The 16658-nt window shown below is 41.3% G+C and overlaps 1 protein-coding gene across 2 annotated transcripts in view; it reads right to left on the reverse strand.

Moving 5' to 3' along the window:
- Positions 1-1243: 1243 nt before the first annotated feature.
- Positions 1244-16658, reverse strand: part of KIF20B (kinesin family member 20B) — a 106212-nt gene continuing 90797 nt past the window's right edge. For both annotated transcript variants that reach the window (XM_066600724.1, XM_066600723.1), the window contains 6 exons: positions 15843-15932; positions 13910-14119; positions 4923-5015; positions 3257-3377; positions 3025-3170; positions 1244-1550 (listed from right to left, as the gene is read on the reverse strand). In XM_066600724.1, coding sequence (XP_066456821.1) covers positions 1473-1550; positions 3025-3170; positions 3257-3377; positions 4923-5015; positions 13910-14119; positions 15843-15932 — 738 coding nt within the window. In that variant the 3' untranslated portion in view covers positions 1244-1472. The remainder of the gene's footprint in view (positions 1551-3024; positions 3171-3256; positions 3378-4922; positions 5016-13909; positions 14120-15842; positions 15933-16658) is intronic.

Raw genomic sequence — 16658 nt, forward strand, 5'->3', positions numbered from 1 at the left:
CACAGTTTTCTTCTGTCACTAATATACCTGAAAAAAGTTTTATCCCCCTCCTTAATGGATTTGGCCATTTATTCCTCTTTTTGTGCTTTAACATTAAAATGTTTTACCTTCTGTGTAATATTGTACAACTCTCCTTCACTTCCAGTGTCTTATAGGCAGACTTCTTTTCTTTTACTATAATTGTCTTCCACCTTAACCCCAGACACCAGATCCTCATAAGTAAATACTAAATCTAGAATACCTCCCCTGGTTGGTGACCTAACAGGCTGTTTTAGAGAAAGGCTTGTGTGATTACAAAAAAATACATAAAAATGAAATAGCTGGCCATGGATTAAAACAAAAAAAAAGACATTTACTTGTCTTCGGTTCCCCTGGACACAACTCAGAGGCTACTGTGGACCATGCTGTGGATGCCCTCCAGCGGTAAGGTGTTTGCTACGACCAATCAGAGACTGCAGCGTCAGCACCCCTAATTCCTGCCATCATGGGACCAAGGATGCGAGCGCTGATGCTAGAGTTCAGACTGAGATGCCAAAGCTTCTGATTGGTCGCAGAAGACAACTAATGGGAGGAGGACGTCTGCACCGGATGTCGTGGCCACAGGAGCTACACAGCTATGTACTTATGAGCTGAAGGCAAGTGCGTATGCCCTCTTTTTTTGTTTTAACCCATGGTAAAAAAATATTTTTGTGATCACACAACCCATTTAAGTGCGTCTATCAAATTCCTGCTCCTGCGTGTAAATGTACATAATTTTCCCTACAGTCAAAAGAGGTGTGCTATGATATGGCGACTATCACCTCAAGGTTGGCACGCACTATATACAGTGCGGGTTTTCTGTAGTTAGGACCACATGTACTGCACCATATCCTACAGGAGGAACATCATCAGTTGACAATAGGTGTAATACAACGGCATTGGTCATCCATAGAGTCCTACTCTTAAAAATAAGACAAAAAAATGTATATGTTTAAAGTATATTTTTTTTAACTGGACTCCACCGGTCTAATTACACTATTTCATATCAACCACATAGAGGATGAAAGGACTTCTTTGGTCTCTATCAAGCCTTGGGCACCTTTTAATGTTTATGGTGAGAGTTCTTCCGTCGTACTCACTAAACGTAAGGACAACACATGATGTGAACAGGTCCTAAAACACTGAATCCAGGGTGACTGAATTGGTAATAAACCACAATTATTGCTAGTGACACCATAATGTCTCTCAAAGCTGACAAACAAGATAAGGGAAAAACACTGGCCTTTATTTAAGTGAGATGTCCCAGAAAAGTACATTTAAGCCCTGCGCAGCTATATATATATATACAAAGCTCAAGATATACATTTATATAAATCACTTCACTATATATGAGATAACTTTGTACAAGTAAAATGAACAGGGTCAGATCTATATATATATACCGTATATTATCTCCATATACCACAAGGTACATAGCTATAACTAAGGAAGGTTTATTTGGCAGTTCTCGTTCTCAGGCGTCTCTTCATTATAAGATGATCACTTTCTTTTTCATTAGTGTCCATGATGATCTGGGAAAAAAATAGAAACAATAGTTAACATTATAGGATGGTCAAAAGTGTTCTGCAGGGAAGCTATGAAGAGGAGCGGGAGTGTCCTGGGCCAAGCTTGCTAGGTAATGTAGTCCATGTGGTTTTTTTTTTAATGTAGTGTAACCAGGGCTCATATTTCAAGCTTCCCTGAAAATCTGGCTAGGGCTTATTTTCGGGTAGGTCACAAGACGGTGACTATGGCAATATTGTGTGTTTAAAGGAGAAAAGTCTTTAGACACAGCTATATGCTTCAGATAGCTGTTCGACAAGTACTATTCCTACTTCTATCAACATAAACATGCATGAGTTTTACAATGGGAGAGAGGAATGAGCTGTGACCAGACACTTCTGACAGCTGCTTATCTCTCATAGGAACAGAGGATCAGGTATGTTCAATATGAACATGCTGACCCTTTGCTTACGTTTATGATTCTCTTACAAAGAATGATTAACGGCGCAACAACTGGGCCATGTAAACAATGATCAGCCGACGAACAAGCAAATGCTCGTTCGTTGGCTGATAGGCTTATTTAAGAGAACATAAAAATGCTTGCTGGTTGGCTGCACATCCGCCTGTGTAAATAGGGAGACAAGCAGCCAATCACGGACAAATGTATGGGCACAAACAATCATATTACCGATAAGTTGTCCTCACAGTGCAGATAATCTGCCTATATACACAGAGGTAACGAGCGCTGACTGACATGCCCATTGTCGGTCATTGGCATAGGCAGATTAACTGCCTGTGTAAAAAGAGATCTACCAGCAGAAGACAACAAAAGTGCATTTGGATGGATCGATTATCGTTCAAATAAAGGAAAGTGAACGATGATCGTTCAGTGTAAACGTGAGCCAACCATAAACAAGAATTCTGTGCTTCTTGTTCGTCGTTCAGTTTCAGCCGGGATACAAAATCATCGTTGGCTTCTCGTTGCGTTTAAATATTGATCGTTCAGTGTTTCACATAGGAATGTGAAACACTGAACGAGAAGTTCAAGATTCCCAACAAAGGTTTGCCTGTGTAAAGAGGATGCACGAGTGCGAACGGCCTGGTGATGACGTCATCGGCTCATTCACTCTTACAAACAAGAATCATGAGGTTCTTGTTTGGTGTAAAAGTGCCATAAAACACATGAGTTATGAAAGACACCAAAACTAGCGCATTTCGTCATCATGAGATCTTATTTTATTGTGGAAGGATTCAGCCTCCTCATGGAGGCCATAATAATGTAGTGATATTTAGCGCCAATCTATGAAATACATTGACTGCCTGAGAGAGCTCGAAAGTGTGCTGCAGCTCTCTGCTCTGGGTCCCTTGCAGGGTACTCCTCTCTATTATGTCTATTTGCTCGTCCCATTTAAGCAAAGAGGTTAGGGTCTTACAATGTACAGTTTGATTCTAGTGTGGGTTCACATCAACTGAATCCTTGAAGACCAGCTGATTGCTACTTACCGCATGAGCAGGAATGTCGAGGGGAGCTGAGATCTCCGTAGTGTACAGTTTTCTCCGAGCTCTTTTCGGCTTATTTTCATCAGCAATTTTGCTGCTGCTTCCATTAGTGCTCTTCGGCGCTCCAATAGTCTCAAAGAATTTTTTTGCTTAAAAATAAGAATCATGCCATTAATCTCCTCATCCCAGAATTAGATCGTTCAAAAAAAGGGTCAACAGCTCAGGGGTACAATACCTTTAGTCTGAAAGATGGTAGGAGAGCTGTGTAGAAATTCTCCAAGCTTCTGTAACGTCCCATCTTTCTTCTGAGTTGATGCGGTACTTGAAGTAGACGGCTGCTTTGTCATTGTTCGTTTCTGGAAACAGAAATTCATTTTAAGTCCCGCATATACAAATATTATGTCATTTCTATAATAAATGGCGATGTATATGTTGTCAACAAGTATTGTTAAACCCAAAGTTCCTAAAAAGGAAAAGGATCTGACAATACAAGCAATAAAGTAGTGGTCAAAGCGTGGACATTGGCCTGAACGCCTTGTTAATAATCTCAAGTCAACCCTATCTACAGTCTGAAATGTCTGGTAACAGGGAACAATAGACTGCATTCACATAAAACAGTCTTTGGTTTTCATGGGATTGTCTAGTTATGAGCTATGGATGGCACATCCTCAGGATACATTTCAATAGCAGAAATTGGTGGGGGTTCACCACTCAGGACTCTCACTAATCAGTTGTTGGGTAAGGAGCTGATTTCTGCAGGAAGTAGACAGCTCCGTTCCCACTGCAATAGCCTGACTTGCTACTACAGTCTACATTCTTATTCGTATCAATGAGACCTTGGGTTGCATTACCTAGCCTGGCCAATGTTGTGGAAACAGAGCTGTCTGCTTCTGGCAGAAATTAGCTCTGTACCAGAGTGTAGCAACCCAGTGAATGGCTGAGTAGTGGTATTTCTGAGCAGCAAACCCCCAACCATCTGCTAGTGATGGTCTATCTTAAAGATCGTAGACTATAAATAACTCAAAACTGAACAACCCCTTTAATGTGCAGCAACCTATCTATAGTGCAATCATGAAATTAACACCTTAAAAGAGGGTTAAACAGAGAATTTTGGTGGAAAAAGATCATGTAGATTAAACAAGTTATTGTTAATAAGTAAGCATCTCCAGCACAGAAGGGGGTTCTTTACTGTAAGAGCAGTGAGACTATGGAACTCTTTGCCTGAGGACATGGTGATAGCAAAATTGATAGAGGAGTTTAAGAGTGGACTAGATGTCTTTTTAGAGCACTATGACATTCCAGGATATAGACATTAAATAACCAATCTTGGAGACAGGTAGGGACTTTTCAAATGTTGATCCAGGAATTATTCTGACTGCCATTATGGGGTCGACACAGGCTGAACTGGATGTGTCTTTTTTCAACCTAGCATACTAAGTTACTGACGGTTCCCTGCATCTGGAAGTGAAGACGAGTGGAGACCTTGCACCTCTGGTCCAGCACTGGAGGCCCGGTCTTGGCAGCTCCGAAACCAGAAGAAGCTGGCTAGGGTCATGTGACTGCTCAACCAATCACAGGCTTAAATGGTCACATCCCATGCATAGCAGAATTTAACTTTGGCTCTTTCACCCATATTTTTTTTTACTTTCAGAAACCCCTTTCAGTTAGACATTTATGTAACTTTTCCACGTCCACCACCAACCCACTGAAGACTATATTACACATACAGATAAATTCAATACAATAAGCCAATTACATGTCCATACTGATGAATCTATGCAGTTATTAACTATGATCTACGAAGAAGTAAAACACATGACCATAAAATAACAGGTCAAGGAATACCCAAGTGTCAGAGATAAAGTTCATGTTATACTGTAGCATAAGCACAACATACAGACCTTGGAGCTAGAAACGCTGGCTGCCGGACTTGCCAAGGATAGGGTTATTTTATTAGTTCTTGCATTCCTCCTATTTTCGCTTTTCACAAGATCCTTATCATAAAAAGGAAACGTTGTTATTACAAGGTGAAACAAACTTTTTTCAAACAATTGTATTTTTTAGGATTTCAACAACTGAAAGAGTACAGAGAATAAAACACTTCTTTATAAGACGTCTCAGTCTTCCCGAAGCGCTGAACGGCAATGGAAGAGAAAAGTCTTTTATGAAGCCGGTAGTGCTCCTCTGTCACCGAGAACATTGTCTAGCGGCTGTATATTATAACGTGTTGTTGTGGTTACTTTACTTTTGCCTGGAGGTCAACATGAGAAAGGGAGCACTAAGGCAGAAAATTATCAAAGCTTCTACTTTGTCCTCAAAAGATGTCCACTTATCAGACAAATAGTGACAGCACTCGAGACAAAACTGGTTGCAGCGCCACAATTGAAGCTTAACACATTTATTTGTGCCTAAATATCATGTGAGTCATACATTTTAGTGCTCAGTTTTCAGATATTCTACATTGCCCTGTGAGCCTCCACTTCTCCACCCGTATCTAGAGATTTTCCATGAGCAAAATCTGTAAGATTGTAGCAAAAAGTATCCTGGCCAATTTGCTCTACTTCTGTTTAAGGAATGAAAAATAGCTTTTTGATCCCTTGTGGGAATCTTCACATATTTCCAGCAATAGTCATGTAGTTTTATCAGTACTGGATTTATATCTCAGACTATCTGTTGTTTTAAGGTACCATTACATGGTGCAAATATTGCCCGAATCATAGCTGAAAACAGTCAATTTGGGTGATGGTCGTCCCGTGTACAAGCAGCCGCTGTCAGGGCACTGACTGAGAAATCGCTCACTTGTCAGAGTTGCTTTGTTTTTAAACGTGCTTAAAAACCAAACAACTATTGGTCAGTGTAAACAGGCAGTCCAAAGTTGAACAACTGCCTATTCACACAGGCCAATAGTCGCTTGTTTGTGAATAGAGGTTGGCAGCCAGAGCAATCTACAGTCACTCTCCAACTATTCCCTAATGACTATCGCTCCTATATAAAAGTACAGGAGCGATAGTCGTACTGTGTAAAGGGACGTTAAGGACAGTTTCAAATAAGCGTATTACCGCTGCATTGATGGACCCATAATTTGAAAGTGTGTCCTGGCCCAAATGCAGCTCTAGTGACTCAAAATCTAGATCCCTGTGATGCTTTGCATTTTAATAAGACCCTGTCGGACTGGGACACTCATTGGTATTACAGACACATAAATCGACCCGTAATAGGCTCATGTAAAAGTGGCGTTGGGGTACTAACTAGCACTGATCACGGCTGTTTGACAGCTTATATGCACTGTCAACCCTGACCAAGATATGTACGCTGTCAACCATTGCCCCCTATGATGCGATCACAGGGTGCCGATGTTTGCCATGATATCTCTGGCCTAGTAAAGGATCCCAGGGCTGCCATATTATTCCCTGGCAGGACTTAACATATGAATGTTAAAAACACAATACACTGCATTACTGAAGTATTGCAGGAATCAAACGATCACAAGTTCAAACCTGCTGAGGGAAAAAAATGTATGATTAATGGCTTATTCACACGGGCGTAAAAACACACCATAGCACTTGGATATTTTTTTTCTGCGCATAATAGGGGCTGAATAGAACTCATTCATTTCAAAGGATTTACTCACATGTGTATTCTTCATGCAATTTCTAGTTGCATGAAAAAAATATGTCCTATTGTGGTCCGTATTGCTGACCGAAATAGCCCATTAAAATCAATGGGAATGCACAAATACGCATGAAAAATCCCAGCTAGATGTTGCCCTTGCCAAATTTAAACCTACAACTCAAGCACTGCAAAGCAACACTAACAACTGAGCCCCCACACCTGTATGTCCAACGCCAGAGAACAACAGTAAGAATAATCACAAAGAGAACATATAAACCCCATCCAGATGTTGACCGTGGTCAGTTTTGAACATAGAGCTCCTGTGCTGCAAGGCAGCAGTGCCAACAACTGAGTCACCATACTTGTTCTTCCTCTTCTGGTGGAGGAGACAGAGAAACACAAAGATAGAAGTCCATGCAGATGTTGCCTTAGATAGATTTCAACAAAGGTCTCCAGAACTGCAATGCAACAATTCTAATGACTGAGCTACTATGCTTGTTCTTTCTTCTTCCTCTTCGTCAGAAGGAGGAAGAGAAGACATCCAAGGAGAATGAAATGGCAAGAGTTGATCCATAGGGTGACCCAGAATTGATTGAATGTTAATCATGATCATAAGAAGAAGGATGGGAAAAGAAGAAGGTGATGAAAGAGAATAAGACGATCTTCACCTTCATTTTTCCCCTTCTCCTCCTCCAGAGAAGAGGCAGGAGGATAAAACTTGGTGGCTCAGTGACTAGCACTGTTGCCTTGTAGCACTGAGGTTCTAGGTTTACGACTAGTTATGGAAAACATTTTCATGGAGTTTGTATTGTTTTCTTTGTGTTTATTATTCTTGTTCTTCATCTTCTTCTCCTTTGGAGAAGGGATAAGAAAGAAGTGCGGTGGCTCAGTTCTTAGCACTGCTGCTTTGCAGTGGCTGGAGTTCTAGGTTCAAATCTGTCCAAGGGCACATGTCAATAGTATTTTTAGGTTCTATTTGTATTTATTCTTCTCCTCCTTTGGAGCAGAAAGGACCGATGTGGTGGCTCAGTTGTTAGCACTGTTGTAGGTTCAAAGCTGACCAAGAGCAACATCCAGATCGTGTTTTTTTTGTTCTCCTCATCCAGAGCACAACAGACAAGTGTGGTGACTCAGTTGTTAGTGTTGCTGGTTTACAGTGCTGAAGTTTCATGTTCAAATCTGACCAAGGGCAACAACTAGATGGAGTTTTTCAAAGCCCATACAGATATTAGCCGTAAAGGGATTTGAACCTAGGACCCCAGTACTAAAAGTTAACAGTGCTAACAACTGAGCCATATTAATAGAAGAAACCACACACACTTACATGTTAGCGAAGCAGATTTTTTTTCCCATTGAAATCAATGGGAGTCAGAATTGGTTGTTCCAATTAATCGGGTCAGGTACTCACGTCCCGAATATTTTAATAATTGGTCAACACTAATTACAAGTGGTTGATTTTTTCCATTCCCTGCTGGCCAATGAAGTTAGTATTAGGGTGAGGTACTCGGGTCAGGTACTCACGGGTCAGGTACTCACGTCCCGAATATTTTAATAATTGGTCAACACTAATTACAAGTGGTTGATTTTTTCCATTCCCTGCTGGCCAATGAAGTTAGCATTAGGGTGAGATGGTGGTGACCAGTTCCCCTTAAAGGGGTTTTCCGAGAACATCAATAGTTTTATCCTTTTTAAATCTTATTCTGGTAGGTCCTCTATATTCCAATCCTTTATTATATTCTACATAGGATTAGCATTTATATTGCTTTTATCCAAGGATCACGTTAGCAGGGCTTTTATATAGGTCCACCTCCTACAAAGCTTTACCACTTGTTTTATTAAATCAGCTGCTGGGCAGAATTACATAAGAATAAAATATTAGTCCATATGAGATTTGGGGCACGGCTACCGAGAGTCAATGCTTCTTAATCTCTGCAAGTGTTCCTCTTAATTAACCCTCATTATTAAGATGAAGTTATATGGAAAGCTGTAGGCCATCCATAATAAATATGTCCTGGGTTAACCGCAGTACTCCCATAGAGAAAAGTCCCTTTCATATCACTCATTAAATCAGAGATCATGCAGGTGTTTGTTAAAAGGCATACGGTAAATGAAGAGGATGAAGCTTATCAGATGGTCAGTTGCAGGAGAAATACAGATTGGCCACAATACGGTGTTCTGGTCAGGAGGCGCACACATTTAGGACAGGACAAATGGTGGCAAAGTTAGAACTGAAATGTTACGGCCGATTGCCATCATGTCTCAAAAAACGATTAATAAAGCAGCTCAACAGGGAGAATTATGTAAAGCTGTGCTAATCCAGGACCAAGCTGTGCATTTACAATATCTAGGGGGGAATCACATAAAGGGCCTTTTACACAGGGCGATAATCAATCTAATAATCATTGGCAGTCACTGTCTTCTGCAAACACACGCAGTGTTCGAAAATGATAATCGGCTCATCTGTCGTCGATTGCAATTTGTATGCGGACATCAAACTCCTAGCTTATTGTAACATATAAATGTTTGACCGCATTCCGACATTGATAAGAGATTCCCAGTCGCATTAGACAGCACACAAACACCCCATCCGTGTGCCGTCTGATGTGCATGCGCATTTCCATACCCGACTCATATGTGAAACAGACCAGAATAGGACACACTGCGATTTTTTTTTTCACATGGGCCATCATGTATGACAATTTACATGTGAATAGCCTCATAGGCTAAAATGGGCCCACTTGCTGTCTGACAAATATATACGGACAATGCAAGAACAGGGAAAAAAAGCTTGATTAAATGGGCCCCCAAGTCTAAATCACATGCTATATTGTCAGTCAGCGCTCATTATGGACAATTTGCCTATCCATATACAAATAACTTGACAAATACGGTTTGTAATTAAACAAGATATTTTTCCAAAATTAAGGCCCAATTCACACAGTAATGCAAACTACACCTATAGGAAAAACATTGCACAGGCACAGACACCGTTCGCGTGCGCTCTGATGTTTATGAACCCTATACAACTCACGTCTTAGGCTCCGCTCACATAACCAGGTCGGATTCCGCAAGTGTATATCCACAGTGGATGACCTGCATATGACCACCGAAGCGAGTTGCGTATGCTTTTCCACGCAAATGGACAGCGTACCGTACACGCGGAAGATTAACGCAAGCAGAGAATGACATCAGAAAGTTGTTCAACCACCCTTCTATCGCCCAGCCAACATTCTCTCTGGTGCTGTCGTGGTGAAGGATGTTCTGAGAGCCTTTAGAACGGGATGCTGCTCTCTAGACTTGGCTGGTTTATACTACTTTTTTTTGGAAATAGTATAAACCAATTTTTTAAAAAACCTTCTTCTTGTGGAGGAAGAGCTCAAAAGAACAAGCGGGGGGTGCAGACAGCAGTCTGGATGGTGTGTTGCTTCCCAGACTGTGTCCTGCATTGTCTGCCCACAAATTCCTGATTTCAATATACTATTTGTTATTTGGTCTCCTAGCAACATGCGTATGAATCCACATCCATATGCAATGCTAATTGCGTATGCACTGCGTTTCAATGGGGCTTAAACGCTCGGAATCCATAGTAAAAATAGAGCACGCTGCAATTTATCTTGTGCTCGCAGAATCTGCAATTCCTGCACGTAAGTGTGAGCGAAATGGTGGAAGCCAATGCACTTGATGCCTGTCGCATTACCGTGTATCATACGCGTGGATGGTGATCGTGAAATCCACAAATTAAATCCGTTTGTGTGAGACTGCCCTTACTCTTGACACAAGCATGCATGCAGCGAATGGCTCATAGACTGTAATGCGGCCGTATGCTCTCCTTGGAATACGCTGACAGCGCACAGCACAAAAATACTGCCATGTGAATGGGTTCTACAGGACAGTACGGATCTACCTTAAAGGAGGGGTATAGCTAGTAGGAGGAGTTAACACTTTTATGCTAAGTATGGCCTCCTAGTGGCAGAAGCTATACCCACGGTCTTTAGCTGTGCCCCTCATGATACAGACGAGAAAGTGAGAGTGATCAATGAGTGGAACAGATTGCCAAGGGAGGTGGTGAGGTCTCCTTCAATGGAAGTGTTCAAACTGAGGCTGAACAGACATCTGTCTGGGATGATTTAGTGATCATGCAATGAGCAGGAGGTTGGACCTGATGACCCTGGAGGTCTCTACCATTCTATGATTCCTATGGGTTTGTGATCACATGACGTGCGGCTGTTCACTAGCCATGTACCTGTTGGTAGTCCAGAGGAGGCATGCATATACTACAACTAAGGACACATCAGAGTGCATACATTTTTTTGCTCCAGTTTGTGAACTTTCTGTTTTTTAATATGAATTGATATGAAGATGCTCTTTGGGCTGTCTGTGATGCTGTTATGAAGACAAGGGTGTTCTCACCAAATATTGATGTGATTTAGATTTCACTTTTGTTCATTCGCTCTGCATTTTAATTGACAAAAATAAAACTATTAACATTCCTATTTTTTAAATCTATCTTACTTTGCAGGATTTTTCCACACCCGCCTAACATTTTTGGGCAGTACTGCAATTGTTACATGGAGAGATGAGCGAGCATACTTGCTAGGGCAAACTACTCGAGCGAGTAGTGCCTTATGCGAGGACCTGCCCACTCGTCGCAAAAGATTCGGGTGCCGGCGGGGGAGAGCGGCGAGTTGCGGGAGGGAGCGGGGGGGAGAGAGTGAGAGAGATCTCCCCCCTGTTCCTCTCCGCTCTCCCCCGCCACTCCGCGCCGGCACCCGAATCTTTAGAGACGAGCGGGCAGGTACTCGCATAAGGCACTACTCGCTCGGTAGTTTGCCTTAGCGAGTACGCTCGCTCATCTATAGTTACATGATTTATCATACATTTTACACATTGAAGAATTTGTGTACTCAGCTGTCTTTTATTTAGTAATTGGCCATTTATCCTTTAATTAACACGCCCAACAGTAACAACCAAACCCTACGAGGGGTGTACATGAATTATGACTTCTAGGTAATGAATTCATCCAAGCCATGAAGGAAATTCAATACCTGACAAATGCCCGCAGACCCCTCTGCCTCTTTACATCTAAGTTTCCAGCAGCTCAAAAGTATTTTAGTCTTGAAGAAAATCAAGTAGAGAAATAGACATTTATTACAGTCAAAATGTTTGGACTAATTTACAGAATTTCCGTAATAGTACACATTTTGTGGATCATTCTAGCTAATATTCACTTTTTTTTTTTAAATACTTAAAACCAGATTGTTGAAAAACATTATTTTTCTCTAAGCCATTTTAATCTTCTTACTGTACAATTTATTTTCATTCTATTCTCTGTACATGACTACGGGAGAGGCCATTTCGCCATAGAGGATGTTAACAGCATTCTGAGATTTGCTTACAGCAGCTTTATGGGCCATAGACATGAAGGACAAGAGCAGACCCAGCGACTTATATGAAAGAGAAGTACTGTGGGCATACTCTGTGACATATGCAGAGCTAATGTGCAGGGAGGGGGAAGTAGGTGAGCTGTGGCCATCAACTATGTATGGAACCAGTGCTGGATTAAAAAACATGTTGCCTGGAAAGAGCTTTACTTCCAGCATTGGACCGTAGTGGTCAGCCAAGGAAACTTAGTGCAGCATGCTTACTTCGCTTTGAAATCAGAAGATGTCCAGCATTGCCATCAGCTCTGAACTGACAGAACCAGTATCACAGGGACGGAACCATAGCTGTCAAAAGACCTTTTGGTCTCCATCTCACATAGTTTCTGTCCCTGTCAATTTTTGTTTTGTTTCCACCCCTATGCAGAATTTTTGCATACAAGTCAGAGATGACTGCTGAGATGTGATCTCTAAAGAACAAGAAGTTTCAGACTAGTATTAGGTTCAATGGCTGGTGTGAAAAAAAAAGATTTCAGGATTTGTGTATATAGAAAGTAAAAAAAAATGTCATAGAAAAGGCAATCTTCTTCATGAAAGTATTTCAACTGGCAGATACATTTAAAGAGACACAATCGGATCTCCTGTTATGTTTTTTAGTATTTGCATCCCTCGTAATATATCAATTCTGGAGCATCTTTTCTTAGAAATGTTCCTGTTATTCCTCTGAGAAATGAATAATTTGACAACTGGGTGTTACCAAGGGGAGCGTCGTGTCCATACACTGTCTGACATTGCCCAATCAGTGCTGACTGTATCATATGATGTATGGCCACAAATCTTTCAAGAAAGGGATATGGTAACACCCAGTTATCAATTTATTCATACATTGCTAGCGGAACAACAGAGGAATCGCACAGGAAAGACATAATAAAGCTGCTGCAGAATTGTTATGTCATAAGGAATACAAGTATAACTAAAACAGAACCGTCATGGGAGTAACTGATCCTCTTTAAAATGAAACACTGGTAAAAATAAGTCTCCCGTTGTACATATTAAATGAGATTATTAACTATACACTGCTGTCTAAATCCAGCATGGTCAGCTCTACTACCAGAAGTGTTCGGTAGGGAGTAGCTCCCAGCACTCTTACGATATCACCTCACAGCAAAAAGGTGGTCACTAGTTCTCCAGCCCTTTATTTGGGGTTTAAAAGGATTTTCCGACTAAAACAAACAAAAAAACCCACAACTTTATAGTTCGCACTAGAAAAACCCGCATCCGTCACATGCCTATGATGAGTAACACAAGCTGGCGCACAGAACGCTCGCTGTAGAGATCTGCTGATTCACAGGGCTATCTTCCCGTTTCAGCACCCATAAGCCTTTTGAAGCCTGGGGAAGTAGTGCACAGCACCACTAGTTATGTTTGCATGGAGGAATATTCAGTACATTCTCCACCTGTAACATCGCTGCACAAATCTACAGCTCTTCTGCCACGTTTTTTGCTGTGGATCCACATGCGCATTTATCCCCATCAATGGGTAAAATCCATGCGCAGAATTCCAATGTGATTCCGCATTCCGTGATTGACAGGGCTAAATCAGTGTGTAGATCCACTACAAATAGTCACAGATGTCTGCTACGGCTTTACAGGCAGTACCAATGCGGTAGATTCTGCCATGTGAGCAAGGCATTGAGCTCCACTTCAAGAAGCTGTACAACGGGCACTCTCCGTGACTGGCGTACCACCCCTTTTATTGGAGTCTAATAAATGCTGTTATTTAAAGCATCCTGACAGAGGTAATTAAAGTACAGCCAATATATACATTAGGCACATCACTGAGATATGAATTAAAATAGAAATCTAGAAAGGAGACAAACTACTACTGTAAACATTACCTGCGCCATGTCCGTGCTCTTCCTCTTTCTTGTGGACCTTGATATTTTTACTGTTAAAGGCGAGCTGTCACCGTGATGTTTTACTTCCATTTTGTTGGGTTTCACCGGGCTAAACCGGATTTCACACTGAGGTTTTGGAAACCTGCTGGTTCTTCCATTCTCTGTAGAAATCATAGAGGAATCTAACACGACATCTGATCCGTACTGCGACTGTAAAGAAAAAGACAGACATTCTCATTATTCACTTAGTCATGAGTTAAGACAAAAGAGTGGAGTGATCTAAATTACAAGAGGTCGTCAGAAAGCAACCCAACCGGGATCCATTCTGATTGCTTTTTGGGTTATTTAGCAATGCACCTTATTTATAACAATAGCCAAATCCTCCGACTACTACAGCGATATGCAACAGTAACTCTGTCAATACCATTGTATTAGCCTCTGGCAAACTACAGTAGCAGAATACTATAAAAAACAATCAGATATTAGTACATCTTGGTAAACAGAAACATGGGTACCCAGTGCCAGAGATGATGCCTACACCTTCATGATGCCTCAGTGTAATAGTTCACCCAGAGATTAATTCTACAGCTAATCACTCAGTACTGGGTGCTGATCCCAAAGGAAAATGTAAGAAGTTTCACCACCTATATATTTTAGTTCTCAATAACAACAATGGCTGGGGTATAGGAAGCCATGGCACGGCTGCTGCCAGGCTGTAGTCCCTGTTCTGCCAACAAGCACTGTGAGTTGACTAGCTGAGACATGTTCAGCAGTCTGGTTGATAGGGATACATTATGTAGAAACAGAATAGCTCTCACAGTTGGGTTATATTAGGGCCCTTTAAAAGTAGGAGGATCATCATTCAGATTATGGCTGGATTGTGCGAATCTGAACAATAATCGTTCAGTGTCAATGCTGGCAACAGCTGAATAATGAACAGTAAATCCTTCGCTTTTTGTTCGTTAGGCAGGCATGAAAATCAAACAACGTTCGGCCTGTATAAACAAGCAATCTCTCATCTATGAACGACTGCCTGTTCACTGTGAAATGAAGTGGACGTCCAGATAGGGATCTCCGGCCCGCCTGCCTCTATTCACAGTAAAGCAGACAGTGGACAACTGCCTGTTTACATGGAACGATCAGTCGTTCAGTTTTATGCATGCAGAAACTAAATGAGAAGCGAATGGGTTCTCGTTCGTCGTTCAGTCCCTGTATACATTTACAATAAAATCGTTCAGATTCTTGCTGGATTGCGGGAATCCGAACAATATTCATTCTGTGTAAAAGCACCTTAACTCTTATATTTCTGCAGTTAAACAAGTAATCCAAAAATTGGCCTGATGGAGATTAGCCTCAGACCTTAATTAATTTTGCTTTATTTATCCTCCCATGGCCTCAAACCCACCAAGCACGACCTTGCCACTAGGCTTTTAATATCTCTATACTGCCATTCCCAATCACCTCCCACCGCCGATTAAATCAACCAAATTTCTAGGTTTCAAGAAGAATTACTGGCTTGGTAGAACAACACGAGGAACAAATTCCTCTACTTGGGTCCGATGTCCCAATTTGACTGTACCTTTGATTTCTTATGATGCTTCTGATATTGCTTGCTAAATCATCTTTGTCCCCATTACCTCAATATGGATCAACTTAAATGTTACAATTTAGTGTACCGCACACTCAGTGCTGCTGCCTAATATATCATATCTTCAGTCTGACTTACTGTTCTATTACTGTGACCTAAAACTCTTAAAAGTGGAATTTCATATTTTGTGTATGTTCTAACCCAGACCAGTGTTCTTTCTTTTACAAATGACTATGCTTAATGAGCGTTTAGGTTTTACTTACTGTACGCAAAATCGTATTGTCTACAAATTCTGTTAAAAAAACAATAAAAACATATTTGGGGAAAAGAAAAAAAAGTTCTCACCTGAGTGTCAGATACAGAATCATTAGTGGTGGAGGTGGAACATTTCTTTTCTTGGCACGGCATTGAAGTTTCACCTTGTGTCTTCATTACCTATGACAAAATGTACCAAAATGTAACATTAAACATGGAAGAAAAAGGACATTAGTAGCATTATTACATTAGTAGCAGAAAACAAATGCGTATATCTAATAGCCAATATAGTCTAGCCAAATACAAACTGCAACTGAAGACCACTACAGCATTAGTAATGCACTGTATTAACGAGGTTACTATACATAGATGATTTCTATACAAAAATTGAAAAACTATGTTGAAAGATTGACAATATGGAATGATCATATTCAGCTATCACATAAGAATATACACAAACAGTGATGCTCAGGAATTATGTATACAACAGTGGGAATGGACTTTACTTGCGGAAAATAATTCTTTTTTTTTTTCTCTATTTGACCTCCTTAAAAAGACCAACATGCTAGCAGTAACATATTTTGGAAGATCGGTCAGAGAGTGGCTAAAGTGCTCTGGCCAAGAGCCCCTTAAGGGTGTTTTTCCACAAATTAAGGGCGCATTCAGACGATCGTATATCGGCCGCCGGCTGATATACGGCATCTCTCTCTGCAGGGGGTGGAGGCTGGAAGAGCCAGGAGCAGTGCTCTGAACTCCCACCCCCTCTCTGCCTCCTCTCCACATCCCTGCACTATTTTCAATGAGGAGAGGCGGGACGAGGGCGGGGCTAATTACTGCAGCTTAGCCCCGCCCCATCCTGCCTCCTCTCATTGCAAATAGTGCAGAGGGGCGGAGAGGAGGCAAAGA

This window comes from Eleutherodactylus coqui, chromosome 4, assembly GCF_035609145.1.
Source record: "Eleutherodactylus coqui strain aEleCoq1 chromosome 4, aEleCoq1.hap1, whole genome shotgun sequence".
Lineage (NCBI taxonomy): Eukaryota > Metazoa > Chordata > Amphibia > Anura > Eleutherodactylidae > Eleutherodactylus > Eleutherodactylus coqui.